The sequence below is a fragment of the Papio anubis genome, chromosome 17 (assembly GCF_008728515.1).
Source record: "Papio anubis isolate 15944 chromosome 17, Panubis1.0, whole genome shotgun sequence".
In the NCBI taxonomy this organism is placed as follows: domain Eukaryota; kingdom Metazoa; phylum Chordata; class Mammalia; order Primates; family Cercopithecidae; genus Papio; species Papio anubis.
In genome coordinates this window covers 57,903,599-57,918,328 of record NC_044992.1, presented here as the reverse complement: position 1 = coordinate 57,918,328, position 14,730 = coordinate 57,903,599, and the positions used below count along the sequence as shown (strand labels likewise).

The following is a 14,730-nucleotide window of genomic DNA, read 5'->3' as shown; positions in this document are numbered from 1 at the left end:
GAGCATTTGAGCAAGATCTGGTTTGCATTTTTTTTTGTTTGTTTTTGAGGTGGAGTCTCACTCTGTCACCCAGGCTGGAGTGCAGTGGCATGATCTCAGCTCGCTGCAGCCTCCACCTCCTGGGTTCAAGTGATTCTCTTGCCTCAGCCTCCCTAGTAGCTGAGACTACAGGTGCTTGCCACCACGTCCGGCTAATTTTTTATTGTATTTTTAGTAGAGATAGGGTTTCACTATGTTGGCCAGGCTGGTCTCAAACTCCTGACCTCATGATCCACCCACCTCGGCCTTCCAAAGTGCTGGGATTATAGGTGTGAGTCACTGCACCTGGCCTGGTTTGCATTTTTGAAAGATCTCTCCAGCTGCCGTGTGGAGCTTTGATTATGATGGAGGCAGGAGAGGAAGCAGGGGACCTAGTTAGAGGATGATTGCAGTGGGCTGGTTAGAGGTTACCTGGGCTGGGACTAGGGTGGGAATGGTGGGGGAGATGGCGAGTCGTCAGATTTGGGATCTGTTTTGCAGGCAGGACTTGTCAATAGATGTGAAATAGAATGTAAGGTAAAGAGGGGGCTAAAATGTGACCTAGAAGTTTTCCAGCTGAGCAGCCAGGTGGATGGTGGTGACAGACACTGAGACATGAGTAGAGAGAAGAGAAAGGAACTTCCAGGACTGAGTCTAGGGGCTGCCAACACTTACATATGAGGAAGAGGTGGAGGAAGCAGCAAAAGAGACTGAGAAGGAACAACCAGTGAGGTAAAAGGAAAGTCTAAGAGGGTGGGATTTCCCATAAGCCGTGTGCAGTGTTTCAGGAAGGAGGAAGTGAGTAACCACTTGTTTCAGGTGTTGCCAAGAAGGGATGTTAGATGGGGACTGAGGACTGACCGCTGGATGGCGAGGTCTTCAGCCACCTAACAACACTGGTTTCAGTAGAATGTGGGAACCAAAGCCTGAATTATGTGGGTGGACAGACAATGGGTTGTGAGCAGCCGTTTTGAGGAATTTTGAAAGAAAAGGGAGCAGAGAAATGGGTGGTATCTAGAGGGACATATGGGGTCAAGGGAAAGTGTTTTAAAAATGAGATACACTAAAGACATGTTTGCTTGTTGATGAGACTGATCCACTGGAGAAGGAAATATTGATGATGCAGAGAGTGGTGGGATAATTTCAAGAGCAACATGCTTAATTTGGCAAGAAAGAATGGAATCCAGTGTAAAGATGAAGGAACTCGCCTTAGGTAGCTGCAAGGCCAGCCATGCGTCCAAGCCATAGGTAAGGCAGGGTCTTTGCAGGTGGACCAGCCAATTTGGTGATGGGGAAGATGAAGCAGCTGTCTCTGCCTACTTGTAATTCTGTTTTTCGAATGCTACCTTGTTTCATTCAAAATGATGAATAGTTTACAAAGCATTGTGGTAGGCAAGATAAGGAAGGTAAAAAGAAATAGTGCTATATATTGGAGGAGTTTATAACCCTGTTGACCTATTCGTCCTTCTAAATTATGAACTCTAACTGGCAAACTTACATGATTTTTATATTTCATGTTCATTCAAAAGCAGTGACATACTAGATTAATACATGGACATTTCATCAGACACTGAATGTGTTTTAGAGAAACACACAAAGTAAAATGAATTAAAATATACAGTTAAGACTTTTTTTCCTAAAAATTTTGAACTCCTTCTATATGGAGTTCATTAATTTAGTTAATTAGTTAATTAATGTTAATTAAATTTAGTTACTTTTCTCAATTTGTGTGGCTTAAGTTGTCCATTATTAAACCATGAAAACAAAAACTCCTTTTGAAGCATTTGACTATCTGGGTTCCTCCTGAGTTTCAACTGAGATCTGGCAGATAAAAACACAGAAAGTAATAGCTCATTTTTCAAAAAGTTTTAAAAGCTCAGGGTGATTGTCACTCATCACCTACAGGTGCCAGAGAAGTGTTTTGAAGTGTTAAATGGGAAGATAACTGCAGGAGATAGCGCCTGCTTCCAGCCTTGCTTCATCTATCAGCTTGCTCATCACAGCTGTGCTTCCAGCCTTCTGCTTGCCCTGTATCATGAGCTTCGGGAGCTTCAGCAGGCAGTAGTCCTGGCTGTTGATGGTTGGCTGGAGAGGAAAAGGAATGAAGAAGCAGTGTATGCTGGCAGGCCCTGGTGCCATCTCTAACAGCGGTTATCACAGCAACATTAAACTTTTAAATAAGGAGAACTTCCATACCTAAACTGAACTGTTGATTGACAGATTTCATGGATGGCCCTTTTTGTTGTAGCAAATATCTAATCTGGGAGCCACATGGCCATCCCCAAATGACACATTCTATTTCTGTTCTTGACACACTGCCTGCTTTTTACAATTTTTTTGTGCCTATTTCTATTAAAGTGTTCAGAAAGTCAGACCAGATTGTAGTATTTTCTGTGCTAAAATGTAGTTTTACTCTGACTCCAGAGACTCAGAGAAGATTGTATATGTCCTTAGTTTTATCTTTAAGGGAGTCTTTCTCATATAGTGAAGTATCCAATAGCATGTTTTATATCATATAACTGCGACTAAAAAGAAAGATTCCAACATCTTTTAGTGAGGATATGAAATCAGTCTAGTGAAACTACTGCCTTTATGGTAGACTCTGCCCCATTAGCACAAAATGTCTGCAGCTCTAACAAATTTAGTAACTTATTTTGACATTTCAAGTGTGCAATTTTGCAGATGCAAACTGTTCAGAGACATAACCTGATGATGTTAAATATATATCTCATTACATGAAAAATACCAGGGCCTGATGTACCTGTTGCCTATTTCTTAGTATGCATCTTAACATCATGAGTCTAATGACCTACATATTATGTTGGTGCAAAAGTAATTGCGGGTTTTGCCATGAAAGTAATGGCAAACACAACAATTACTTCCACAGTTACTTTTGCACCAATCTAATAAAATTAGTACTAAATTTTACAACCAAGAAGCAAAGGTTTTCCACAGAGAGCCCTTGAGTAGAACATGAGAGGAAAGTGTTACCTGGCAAGCCCTGTAGAAAAATCACCATCTATTAATGCCAATGCTTTAAAGCAACATGTCCCTTGAACAGTTAATCTGATGATCAATATAATTTTGGATAGAGTTTACAATGTTTGAACTGTCCTTCATCTTTATTTTTTTTAAATGTGGCATGTTGATAATTGTTTGTGATTTTTACTAGGCAGTAGTCTTTCTGCTACTTACTTCCCTGCTACTTCAGTCATGACAGAACTGCCTTGGCTTACTATGGGGGAAGGGTCAAAGTATCAGAAAAGTGAGAATATGAGAGTGGTTTTGTTGCTTTAGGCTAGAGAAGCCAGTGCATGAGAGGGCCTAGAGGATATGGCCTTTACTAGGGTGCTAAGGTGCACTGGTGGGAGGGGCACTGATAGCACTGAGCCAGGTCCATGGTGGTTTCCTCTGTATTCTGGGGCTAATGGTAGGAGATGCGCTATGGAACTGAGCTGCCGACTTTCAACAGGAAAGTTGGGTTCCAAAATGGCAGGCACTATGTGGGGCACTTGGATATCAGATGGAAGGTAGACGTGATTACTGTACTGGACAGTAAGGCTAGACAGGCCCTTCAGGTGTCTTGCCTGCAGGGATCTGTGGTGATAATGAGCTGGGTTCTGAGAGATAAGATAGAGAGCCAGTGAGAATACTACTTGGCTTGTACAACATCAAGAAAAACGTCCAGAACTGGTGAGTGAAAATAAAACAGTTTTCCACTTAGGGTGGAAAATCATAGTCCTCTACCAAGTTTCCCAGATCTGAGTCGGTTCACAGACCCAGAACCCATTTGTTATAAGAGAAACCACATCCCTTGTTTAAGAGTCTTGCACTGCCACCAGAAGTAAATATTGCCCCCGAAGGGAGCTGCTGGCATTTGACGTGGTCCTGCACACAAAGAAGAAAGCAAAAATTTTACCCAAATCTTACCTTCCAGAAACAACTGCTATTAATCTTAGGTGAGCATTATTCTAGAAATTTCTATGAGAGATTGATAAACAGAAGAATAAGTAGATATATAGACAAAAACAATTTTCTAGAAACAGGACCGTGCTACATTTGCCACTTTTAATTGAAATATTAAATTACATGTGAAATTATTTGAAGAAACAAGGGAAATGGAAAGATTTCTCTCATTTTTTCTTTTTTATTTATTTTTTATAGAGATAGGGTCTTGGTACATTGCCTAGACTGGTCTCAAACTCCTGGGCTCAAGTGATCATCTCACCTTGGCCTCCCAAAGTGCTGAGATAACAGGAGTGAGCCACTGTGCCCAGTGGAAATGGAAAGATTTCTAAAATTTAGAAAAACATGTTTTTAACCACATAAGAGATTATTTCTTAGAATGTTAGAAATTAAAAATACATTGAAGTTAGAGTAATTTTTAAATTTTGTGGTTCAATTTTGAAGGCATTAGTTACTCCTTATTTGGAGAAAAATTAAACTGCCTATACTTCCTTCCACCTACTTATATCAGTCTATTTTGTCAACCATAGTATTATTCATACATTGTTGAAGTTTATAACATTTATATTTTGTTCCATAACCATAATTCTCACAGTTACATAAACTTAGCTTTTTATTTAAATCAATTATGTGCTCACCACCAGGATTTGTGCACAACGTCATACCTTCTTATTTTGGTCTATTATTGACTTACTGAGATTTCATCAAGTAGCTTTTCCAAGAAGGGCTTAGAGTTGTATTCACTGCGTTTTTGCATGCTTGAGCATCACTATGTGTTCTCTTATTTGTGAAGGATATCTTAGCTGGGCATAAAATTTTTTGATCATTCTTTTTTCCCCCGACACTTTGTACACATCATCCATTGCCTTTTGGTGAAAACATTGGTCTTAAAACAGGTTCTCTGGTCATCTCTTGCTTGAAATTTATCCCCAATTTTTTTTATTTATTTTATTTTTTTTTTCAAGAGTGGTTTGGGGACTATAGTCCTTGAGTTTTTTTCATGTTTCTTTTCCTCAATTGGAATCTATTTTTCTTGGCCTACAGTGTGTCTTTTTGATATACACATTCATCTCTTCATTCATTTTAGGGAAATTTTCGGATACCATAGTCTGTGTTTACATGGATTTTCTTTTCACGTTTTCTTTCTACTTTAGCTTCTCTTTGTCTTTTTCCTGGACCTTTATTATGATTACCTCAAGCCTTTATCTATGTCAATGATTTGATTTTTCACCATGTTTATTCAGCTCATTGTTTCTGATTTAGAATCAATTTTGTGATGGAGTTATTTGGGTCCTTAGTTAATTCTGTTGTTTTATCTTGTTATCCTTGCATTATTCTTTCATTACACTCATGTTCTTATTAAGTTCTCTTATAATTGTTTCTGGTTTTTAACGATGGGCCTCTTCCTTACTTTCTTCTTTTCCTCTTCTTTGTCGCTAAGTTCACCTTTCTCCTAATGTAATTGATGTTTCTCTAGTTTTCATACTTTTCTCCCTCATCTTGCTTGGGCTTAACGTGGGCACCTGTGTCCACATCTGTTAAACGGACTGATATAATATTCATGAATTCTCTTTGACTACTTTTCAGCCTGTCTGTCCTCCTCTGAATTTCAGTATGAAGGCACAGGTATTTCATTGCGTTTACTTTTTTTATGAGATCATGATAGGGATGGAGAAAAAGAGCTTAGTTGCAGTTCTGAACAACTTCTGTTAGAGAAACTGATACTGGCTCTGTCTTTTATCAATTTATTAATGTCTTACACCGGGGTTTTTCTATGTATTAGAGAGTGTTTTATTTTTTATGTGAACTCTAAATCTTATGTTCTATCAGAGAGAATCAGCCCAAGTTTCCTACTTTCCTAACTTTATTTATCTCTCTCCCGTAGCCATTTTTACTCCATTGAAATTGTCCTCCTTATCTTCCACCCAGGCAGAAGGGAAAATATCAACTGAATGATACATCTTCAGTTCATTTTTCTCTAAAACTGGGATACTGGAAAATAATCCTCAGCATAATTTCAACTTACCAGTTCTACTTCTAGGGTATAGGGACAAAAGAGTATGTCTCATCAAACCATGTCAGAATCTTCTCTTTCTTTCCTTGACTACCTCCTTTTGAAATTTGTGGCCAAGTCATTATTCTTCTTTCCTTGGTTGTTCACTGCCAGTGAATGTTCTCATGTTCTGTATTAAACATTTGTTTTTGTTCTTTTCACAATTTTCAGTTTTCCCTATTATCTTTACCCAGAAGTTTCAGTGCCAAGTATGTTCAGTATGAGGCATCGGTTTCTCTTGGAATACAGTTATTCTCCTGTTGGTAAAGTCATTCCAGCAGCAGCTGAATGACCAACCATCATGGTTTTATAGGGAAGGTTTTTAGATTAAGATTAACATTGTACTAGCTAGCCTCTAAGTCCCTCCAAATTCTTAAACTTCCATATTTCTATTCACTTAAGGGAGAGCAATTATTGTTGAGTTGTAGGACAGATATAACCCCAGGGCATCTAACTGTGACTGCCTCTCTTCCTCCTTTTCTAGCCAGAGAATATGGAGAACCACTCTCACTACTTTCTCTAGTTTTAACCCATTTTTACACCAGGGCTATGTAGAATATAGAGTTTGTAATTTGATTACTTTCAAGATTATTTTGGTTAGTATTTTATACCATCATTTCCGCTTTTCAATGTGTTAGGGTGCATCCTTCTATAATTTATGTTTCTAGCGCTGGTGTTCCTCACATTAAGTTATGTTATTGGGATGTATTAGTCTTCTACATATTGTATATTGAGAAGAAATGACTTTTTCCATTTCCTTTTCTGTTTCTTTAAATGATTATTAAAAGTGGTTCAGGCCATATACGCTAGCACTAATTTCACTGTAAAACAGTTACCAGGACTTAAACTGTATATCCCAAGATCCCTCGGGACTTGGATGTCCAGTGGCTCCATCTTGGTCTTTCTTGGGACCTAGAATGTGCTCTTGCCCTTAGGCGCTTACATGAAAGTTCAGTTGGAGTGAAGATATCATCATCAAGCTGTAGAAGGATTTCGTCTGTTCTGAAATGGAGGCTTATGCTTTTAGGGACTTCAGAACTGGAGAACTTTACTCTTGAATTTCAAGTTCAGCCTGTATTATGGAGTAGCATAGTGGGTGGAGCAGGACCCTTCTTCTTTTTCTTTTTTTTTTTGAGACAGAGTTTTACTCTTGTTGCCCAGGCTGGAGTGCAATGGTGCAATCTCGGCTCACTGCAACCTCCACCTCCCGGGTTCAAGCGATTTTCCTACTTCAGCCTCCAGAGTAGCTGGGATTGCAGGCATGCGCCACCACGCCCGGCTAATTTTGTATTTGTAGTAGAGACAAGGTTTCTCCATGTTGTCCAGGCTGGTCTCAGACTTCTGACCTCAGATGATCTGCCCACCTCGGCCTCCCAAAGTGCTCAGATTACAGGTGTAAACCACTGCATCCGGCCCCTTTTTCATCTCCTGTTTTGACCTACAAAAATGACAATTTCCTACAAGTCAGCCCAGTATTTTCTAGGCGATGAACCCCAACCACAAGCTGTCAACCCTAGCATCTCAGAGGACTATCAGTTGCCACCAGGTGCTTGCAAGTGAGGGCTGACACTACCATTGTCCCTGGAAGACATGCCAGTCTGCTTTAATATGTTTACGGTGGGCACATACCCGGTGTTGTTATCTGTCTCATAGCTCAGTGCTTTTGGATTGTGGAACTTGAAGCCTTCCCTCTTTTATTACAGGGAACTCCTTAGCCAACCTTAATTAGGCAGGGTCCTCGATCATGGTGCCTCCAGTTCTCCCTCGTAGCATGTATTATGGGTCTGGATACCCCACACCCCTTAACTTAGAAGGCTTATTAACCATTTAATACTCATTTTGTGGGTTCTGTCTGCTTTTATGTCCTCTACAATGTCCAGAATTTACCACCTCCTGGTCATCATTAACTCCATTAGACATTACTGTTGGTCAACCAAAGTATCTACTAGTCCACCACGAAGAAGATGTGCTATTTTGTGTTCACCTTTGAGATGTGTCCACAAGTAAAGGACAAATGGAAAGTCCAAATGACTCTTTAACATTTATTTACACGGATGGGGTTAGGCACCAGTAAAACGTTTTATTTACAGATCTACCTTGAAGATGTCCTTTGCAGTTACGAATGCCATTGTCAAGATATTCCCCCAACATTAGGGTTTCTCCTCTGGACTCTACCATTTATCTGGAGAAGACACCCCTGCCAGAAGATACTGACAGTGCGGAAGCCTAGGAAAAGACCACAAAGGGCTCATGACATCCAGAAGTTACCCACATAGTGTTGCACTTAGCAGAGAAGCCTGAGCTATTGCACTTTAAATTGAAAATTATTCTCCACTCAAGCAGGAGAGGTAAAAGTGAATGATATTTAAAAGGCTTTGGCAACCTTGAGATTTGTTCATTAAGTAGAATCACTGAGCAATAGGCCCTGGCAAAATATCAAACTAATAATCATTTATGACTATTTATGTTTAGGCTTGAAATGTGATGATCACTATTTCATTTTTTTCCTGATTTTTAAAAATGAGTAAAGTGAAATTTGAACATGGGCATGATCATTCATGAGTCTATAAGAAACTTCAAATGTCTCTGTTTAGAAAGTTACTGTGAAAGTGCATTAATACTAGAGACCAGAACAAGGAGGTATCATTACTAACGGTCTCACAGCTAGTTCTAGTCATGTGTTTTCTGTGGGCAGAAAATTCTGCAGTTCTTTTGCCCCAATTATAGCTCATTTGGTTACTTTTCTTATTCTAGAATATTATAAAATATTTTGCTTTTAATCAGTTTTAAGTCACATTCCTTCTTCCAATATTTCTGAGGCTTTCAAGAAGATCTCAGTAGAACTTTCTACCTCCCATTTCCCTTCAGTGTGTTACATACTTAAATGATTTTGATTCAAGTGTATAATTTTATTATAATGATCCTTGGTGGTGTAACACTGAGTAGAAATAACATGTCCAAGAACTAAAAATATTCCAGCTCAGTTATTCATTCACTCAGCTTCCTGAGCAAAATGTCATAACAGCAATACAATTTGAAATATCTCTTTTGTTAGGATTAACATAGTTGTGTGAGACACAGAACAAAGCGTATACATTTATTTTAAATAAAGAAAACTTTCTTACTCGGTGTAGTATCTATTAGGAGAAAATGTTTATACTATTTTTTCTGAATATTGCCAATAGTAGAATAATATGGGGAAAACCCCTAAATTTTAAATAAATATAAATCACTATAACACTTCACTGTTCTGAGATGCAAAATACATTTTACCTTATTATTCATACATTATTTTATTGTTATAAGTGTGTATGTTCAAGAGTTTGCATACTTTTCTTCTTCTAAATAACAATACATTTATGGTTAGAAATATATTGTTGATTTTTCCAACTCTTTTTTTTTATTATTATACTTTAAGTTCTGGGATATGTGTACAGAATGTGCAGGTTTGTTACATAGGTATACACGTGCCATGGTGGTTTGCTGCTCCCATCAACCCGTCACCTACGTTAGGTATTTCTCCTAATGCAATCCCTTCCCTAGCCCCCGACCCCCCGACAGGCCCCGGTGTGTGATGTTCCCCTCCCTGTGTCCATGTGTTCTCATTGTTCAGCTCCCACTTATGAGTGAGGACATGGGGTGTTTGGTTTTCTGTTCCTGTGTTAATTTGCTGAGAATGATGGTTTCCAGCTTCATCCATATTTGTGCAAAGGACATGAACTTGTCATTTTTTTATGGCTGCATAGTGTGGTGTATATGTGCCACATTTTCTTTATCTAGTCTATCATTGGTGGGCATTTGAGTTAGTTCCAAGTCTTTGCTATTGTGAATAGTGCTGCAATAAACATACATGTGCATGTGTTTTTTTTCATTTTGAGATGGAGTCTCGCTCTGTCATCCAGGCTGGAGTGCAGTGGCACAATCTCGGCTCACTGCAAGCTCCCCCTGCCGGGTTCACGCCATTCTCCCGCCTCAGCCTCCTGAGTAGCTGGGACTACAGGCACCCACCACTACGCCCGGCTAATTTTGTTTTTGTTTTTGTATTTTTTGTAGAGATGGGATTTCACCATGTTAGCCAGATGGTCTCGATCTCCTGATCTCATGATCTGCCCGCCTCAGCCTCCCAAAGTGCTGGGATTACAGGCGTGAGCCACCGCACCCAGCCATGCATGTGTCTTTATAGTAGAATGATTTAAAATCCTTTGGGTATATGCCCAGTAATGGGATTGTGGGTCAAATGGTATTTCTGGTTCTAGATCCTTGAGGAATTGCCACACTGTCTTCCACAATGGTTGAACTAATTTACATTCCCACCAACAGTGTAAAAGTGTTCCTGTTTCTCCACATCCTCTCCAGCATCTGTTGTTTCGTAACTTTTTGTGATCGCCATTCTAACTGGCGTGAGATGGTATCTCATTGTGGTTTTGATTGCATTTCTCTAATGACGTGATCATGAGCTTTTTTTCATGTGTTTGTTGTCTGCATACATGTATTCTTTTGAGAAGTGTCTGTTCATATCCTTCATCCACTATTTAATGGGGGTTTTTTTTCTTGTAAATTTGTCTAAGTTCTTTGTAGATTCTGGATATTAACTCTTTGTCAGATGGATAGATTGCAGAACTTTTCTCCCATTCTGTATGTTGCCTGTTCACTCTGAGGATAGTTTCTTTTGCTGCATGGAAGCTCTTTAGTTTAATTAGGTCCCATTTGTCAATTTTGACTTTTGTTGCCGTTGCTTTTGGTGTTTTAGTCATGAAGTCTTTGCCCATGCCTCTGTCCTGAATGGTATTGCCTAGGTTTTCTTCTAGGATTTTTATGGTTTTAGGTCTTACGTTTAAGTCTTTAATCCATCTTGAGTTAATTTTTGTATAAGGTATAAGGAAGGGGTCCAGTTTCATTTTTCTGCATATGGCTAGCCAATTTTCCCAGCATCGTTTATTAAATAGGGAATCCTTTCCCCATTGCTTGTTTTTGTCAGGTTTGTCAAAGATTAGATGGTTGTAGATGTGTGGCATTATTTCTGAGGCCTCTGTTCTGTTCCACTGGTCTATATATCTGTTTTGGTACCAGTACCTTGCTGTTCTGGTTACTGTAGCCTTGTAGTATAGTTTGAAGTCAGATAGCATGATGCCTCCAGCTTTGTTTTTTTTTTTTTTTGGCCTAGGATTGTCTTGGCTATACAGACTCTTTTTTGGTTCCATATAAAATTTAAATTAGTTTTTTGTAATTCTGTGAAGAAAGACAATGGTAGCTTGATGGGGATAGCATTGAATCTATAAATTACTTTGGGCAGTATGGCCATTTTCTCGATATTGATTCTTCCTATCCATGAGCATGGAATGTTTTTCCATTTGTTTGTGTTCTCTCTGATTTCCTTGAGCACTGGTATGTAGTTCTCCTTGAGGAGGTATTTTACATCCCTTGTAAGTTGTATTCCTAGGTATTTTATTCTCTTTTTAGCAATTGTGAATGGGAATTCACTCATGATTTGGCTCTCTGTCTATTATTGGTGTATAGGAATGCTTGTGATTTTTGCATATTGATTTTGTATGCTGAGACTTTGCTGAAGTTGCTTATCAGCTTAAGGAGATTTTGGACTGAGACGATAGGGTTTTCCAAATATACAGTTGTGTCATCTGCAAACAGAGACAATGTGACTTTCTCTCTTTCTATTTGAATCCCTTTATTTCTTTCTCTTGCCTGATTGCCCTGGCCAGAACTTCCAATACTATATTGAATAGGAGTAGTGAGAGTCTTGTTCTGGTTTTCAAAGGGAATGCTTCCAGCTTTTGCCCATTCAGTATGATATTGGCTGTGGGTTTGTCATAAATAGCTCTTACTATTTTGAGATACATTCCATCAATACCTAGTTTATTGAGAGTTTTTAGCATGAAGTGATGTTGAATTTTATCAAAGACTTTTTCTGCATCTATTGAGATAATCATGTGTATTTTGTGATTGGTTCTGTTTATACGATGGATTACGTTTATTGATTTGTGTATGTTGAACCAGCCTTGCATCCCGGGGATGAAGCCAACTTGGTCGTGGTGGATAAGCTTTTTGATGTGCTGCTCTATTTGGTTTGCCAGTATTTTATTGAGGATTTTTGCATCGATGTTCATCAGGGATAATGGCCTGAAATTTTCTTTTTTTGTTGTGTCTCTGCTGGGTTTTGGTATCAGAATGATGCTGGCCTCATAAAATGAATTACGGAGGAGTCCCACTTTTTCTGTTGTTTGGAATAGTTTCAGAAGGAATGGTACCAGCTCCTCTTTAATCACATTAAGAAAACATTTTGAAACCCATGTTTTAAAGCAAATTTCGTTTGTGTTTTGATTCTTGATTTGTCATAAGGAGATAAGAATTTCAAATTTAAAAAAGAAAACTTCTGAAATTTAGTGCAGTGTGCATGCCTGGAGAAATGAATGCTATAGCTTTAAGATAAGGTAGTCTGGTGATTCATTGCACGAAACAAGATCGATTTGGAGCAGGCTCCTACTGTTAGCTTTTTTGAAGATGGATTCTCACGCCGAAAATAACACAACATATTCTAGATAACAGCAGTTTTTCCCCCTGAAATCCACCAAAACTGAAGAAAAATCCAAGTGACTGTTCTTAGCAGCTGTGTGGCCTGGAGTTCACTGGGGAAGCTGGCTTCCTGCCGTCCCCTATTCATCACCTGCTTCAAAGACAGCCTGGCTGGCTATAGTTTGCAGGCCAGGTAGGGTGCCATTGTGCACAGTCTGGGAGGATTAGTATCAAAGCTGCGGCAACCAGGCCCTTGGTCTCGGGCTGCCATTCAGTCTAGCAGGGAGAGGCTAAGACTGGCCAAGGTCACAGTCTCCAGTGTGGAGTGGACTGGGAAAGGATCCTGAGAATAGAATGCTCTTTATGAAATCATGGCGCAAGCTTGCAGCACAGCAGGTGCCCTTCTGGAACACATAACATCTGTTTATGTTGGTATACCGTAGCTGACAACGAGATAATGGAGCTTTGAAATTTATCATTTTATTTTTTAAAAGACAACTGTATATACAAGAATCCAGATGCGTATTTAGCTCCGATCTTTTATTTGTAAATCATGAAGAAAGCTGATCGATTTAATTCCTGCTTTTTACATGTGTATATTTAAGCAAAAAGCAAAGCGCACTGACTATTAACCATTTATAACCATTGCTGATCAGTAATACCCGAATTCTTAGGGAGGAAGTGACTAGCATTCGAGATAATTTTTTTCAATGTTCAGACATTTGTGTCAACAGATTGCAGAAGGATTTACTGAATATGCCCAACTATTTTGAATATTAGGAGGCTTGTATAACCACCACCCCAACAAATGAGAGTATTTCAAGGGTGAGGTAATAATGATGCAAAAATAAAAATTTTCAACTTGGACAAATTAGAGAAAAATTAAGCTGTACATGAGTTGTCATGACGACAAGGATGTTCTGTTGATGAACTGTCCTCCTCATTGTCCAATCAGATAGTAGAGCTGAAGCTGGAGCATGAACAGGAGAAGACGCACCTATTACAGCAGCATAACGCAGAGAAGGATAGCCTAGTCCGAGACCATGAACGGGAAATTGAAAACCTGGAAAAACAGCTTCGCGCTGCCAATATGGAGCACGAAGATCAAATTCAGGAGTTCAAGAAACGAGATGCACAGGTAATTATCAATAATATTTGATGAAACGGGTATCTGTTTTTAAAAAGTCATCAGCGTTTAATGTTTTCTTCTTATTCTTGTTGATGCACGCTGTTTGATCATTTGCAAAACTGACATATAAATGTGATTTTTTTTTGTTTTTCTCCCCCCAACCCCCCCGTTTTGGGATGAATAAAGCCTTAACTACAGAAACCACAGGTAGCCAGATTAAAAATCCCATGGCGCGCTATAACTTGGCCCCCTTTTTTATAATCTTGTCTCAGTTCCTTTCATGATGGATTTTTTTTAAGGTATCTGCCCCTTACCCCTCCCTTCAGCCTTAGCAAATCCCTATGAAATATATCAGCCTCACTCCTTGCTTTTTGTTTTAATCTCTGTAGGTAATCAAGCAGCTGTTTTAATATTTGCTTTTCCTTCCTAGTGTTGCTGTTTTCATTAGACTATATTTGATTAGATCACTCAGATGGTAATTGATAAAAATGACTCCAGAGAAGGGCTATTTCCCATCAGGTCTGTTGCTTTTTCCTGCACACACACATGCCTCCTAGCCCACATCTCTGTAGTCCCTGTTGGAAGCCATTTGGCAGAATAACCCCCAGCTGTGGTAGCATTTGACTCCTCAAACTTGTGGATGAAATGTGCACTGTCAGCATGGAAAATTATCTTTATAAATTTCAGATGAAAAAAGAAATCTTATTGGATGTGTATCTTTGTGATACAATACATTCTTTAGAATATATATAATCAAGGGCCTTTAGTGTATCCTCTTGAGATTGCTGTGAAATTGTATTAAAGAAAAATTTAAGAGCAATTGATAACAATAAAAAGATAATGTTCTTTTCTAATAAAAACATATTGTATACTAGGTCTAAATACCCCTTTTCCCATTGAAATCTAACCATGCTAACCACACCACACAAGCTTCTTCCTCTAGTTATCCTTCCTCCCCAAATAATATAATTTTCAAACAGAACAAACCTTCTGTTATATTATGTCTTTCAACAATTTTATAATTATCTAAACATAA

At 38.8% G+C, this 14,730-nt stretch overlaps 1 protein-coding gene across 16 annotated transcripts in view; it reads left to right on the top strand.

The window, feature by feature from the left end:
* The window catches only part of CEP112 (centrosomal protein 112), a 551,317-nt gene that overhangs the window by 267,098 nt on the left and 269,489 nt on the right, over positions 1-14,730 (top strand). For all 16 annotated transcript variants that reach the window (XM_031657708.1, XM_031657706.1, XM_031657712.1 and 13 more), the window contains one exon: positions 13,521-13,703. In XM_031657708.1, the coding sequence (XP_031513568.1) occupies positions 13,521-13,703 (183 nt within the window). The remainder of the gene's footprint in view (positions 1-13,520; positions 13,704-14,730) is intronic.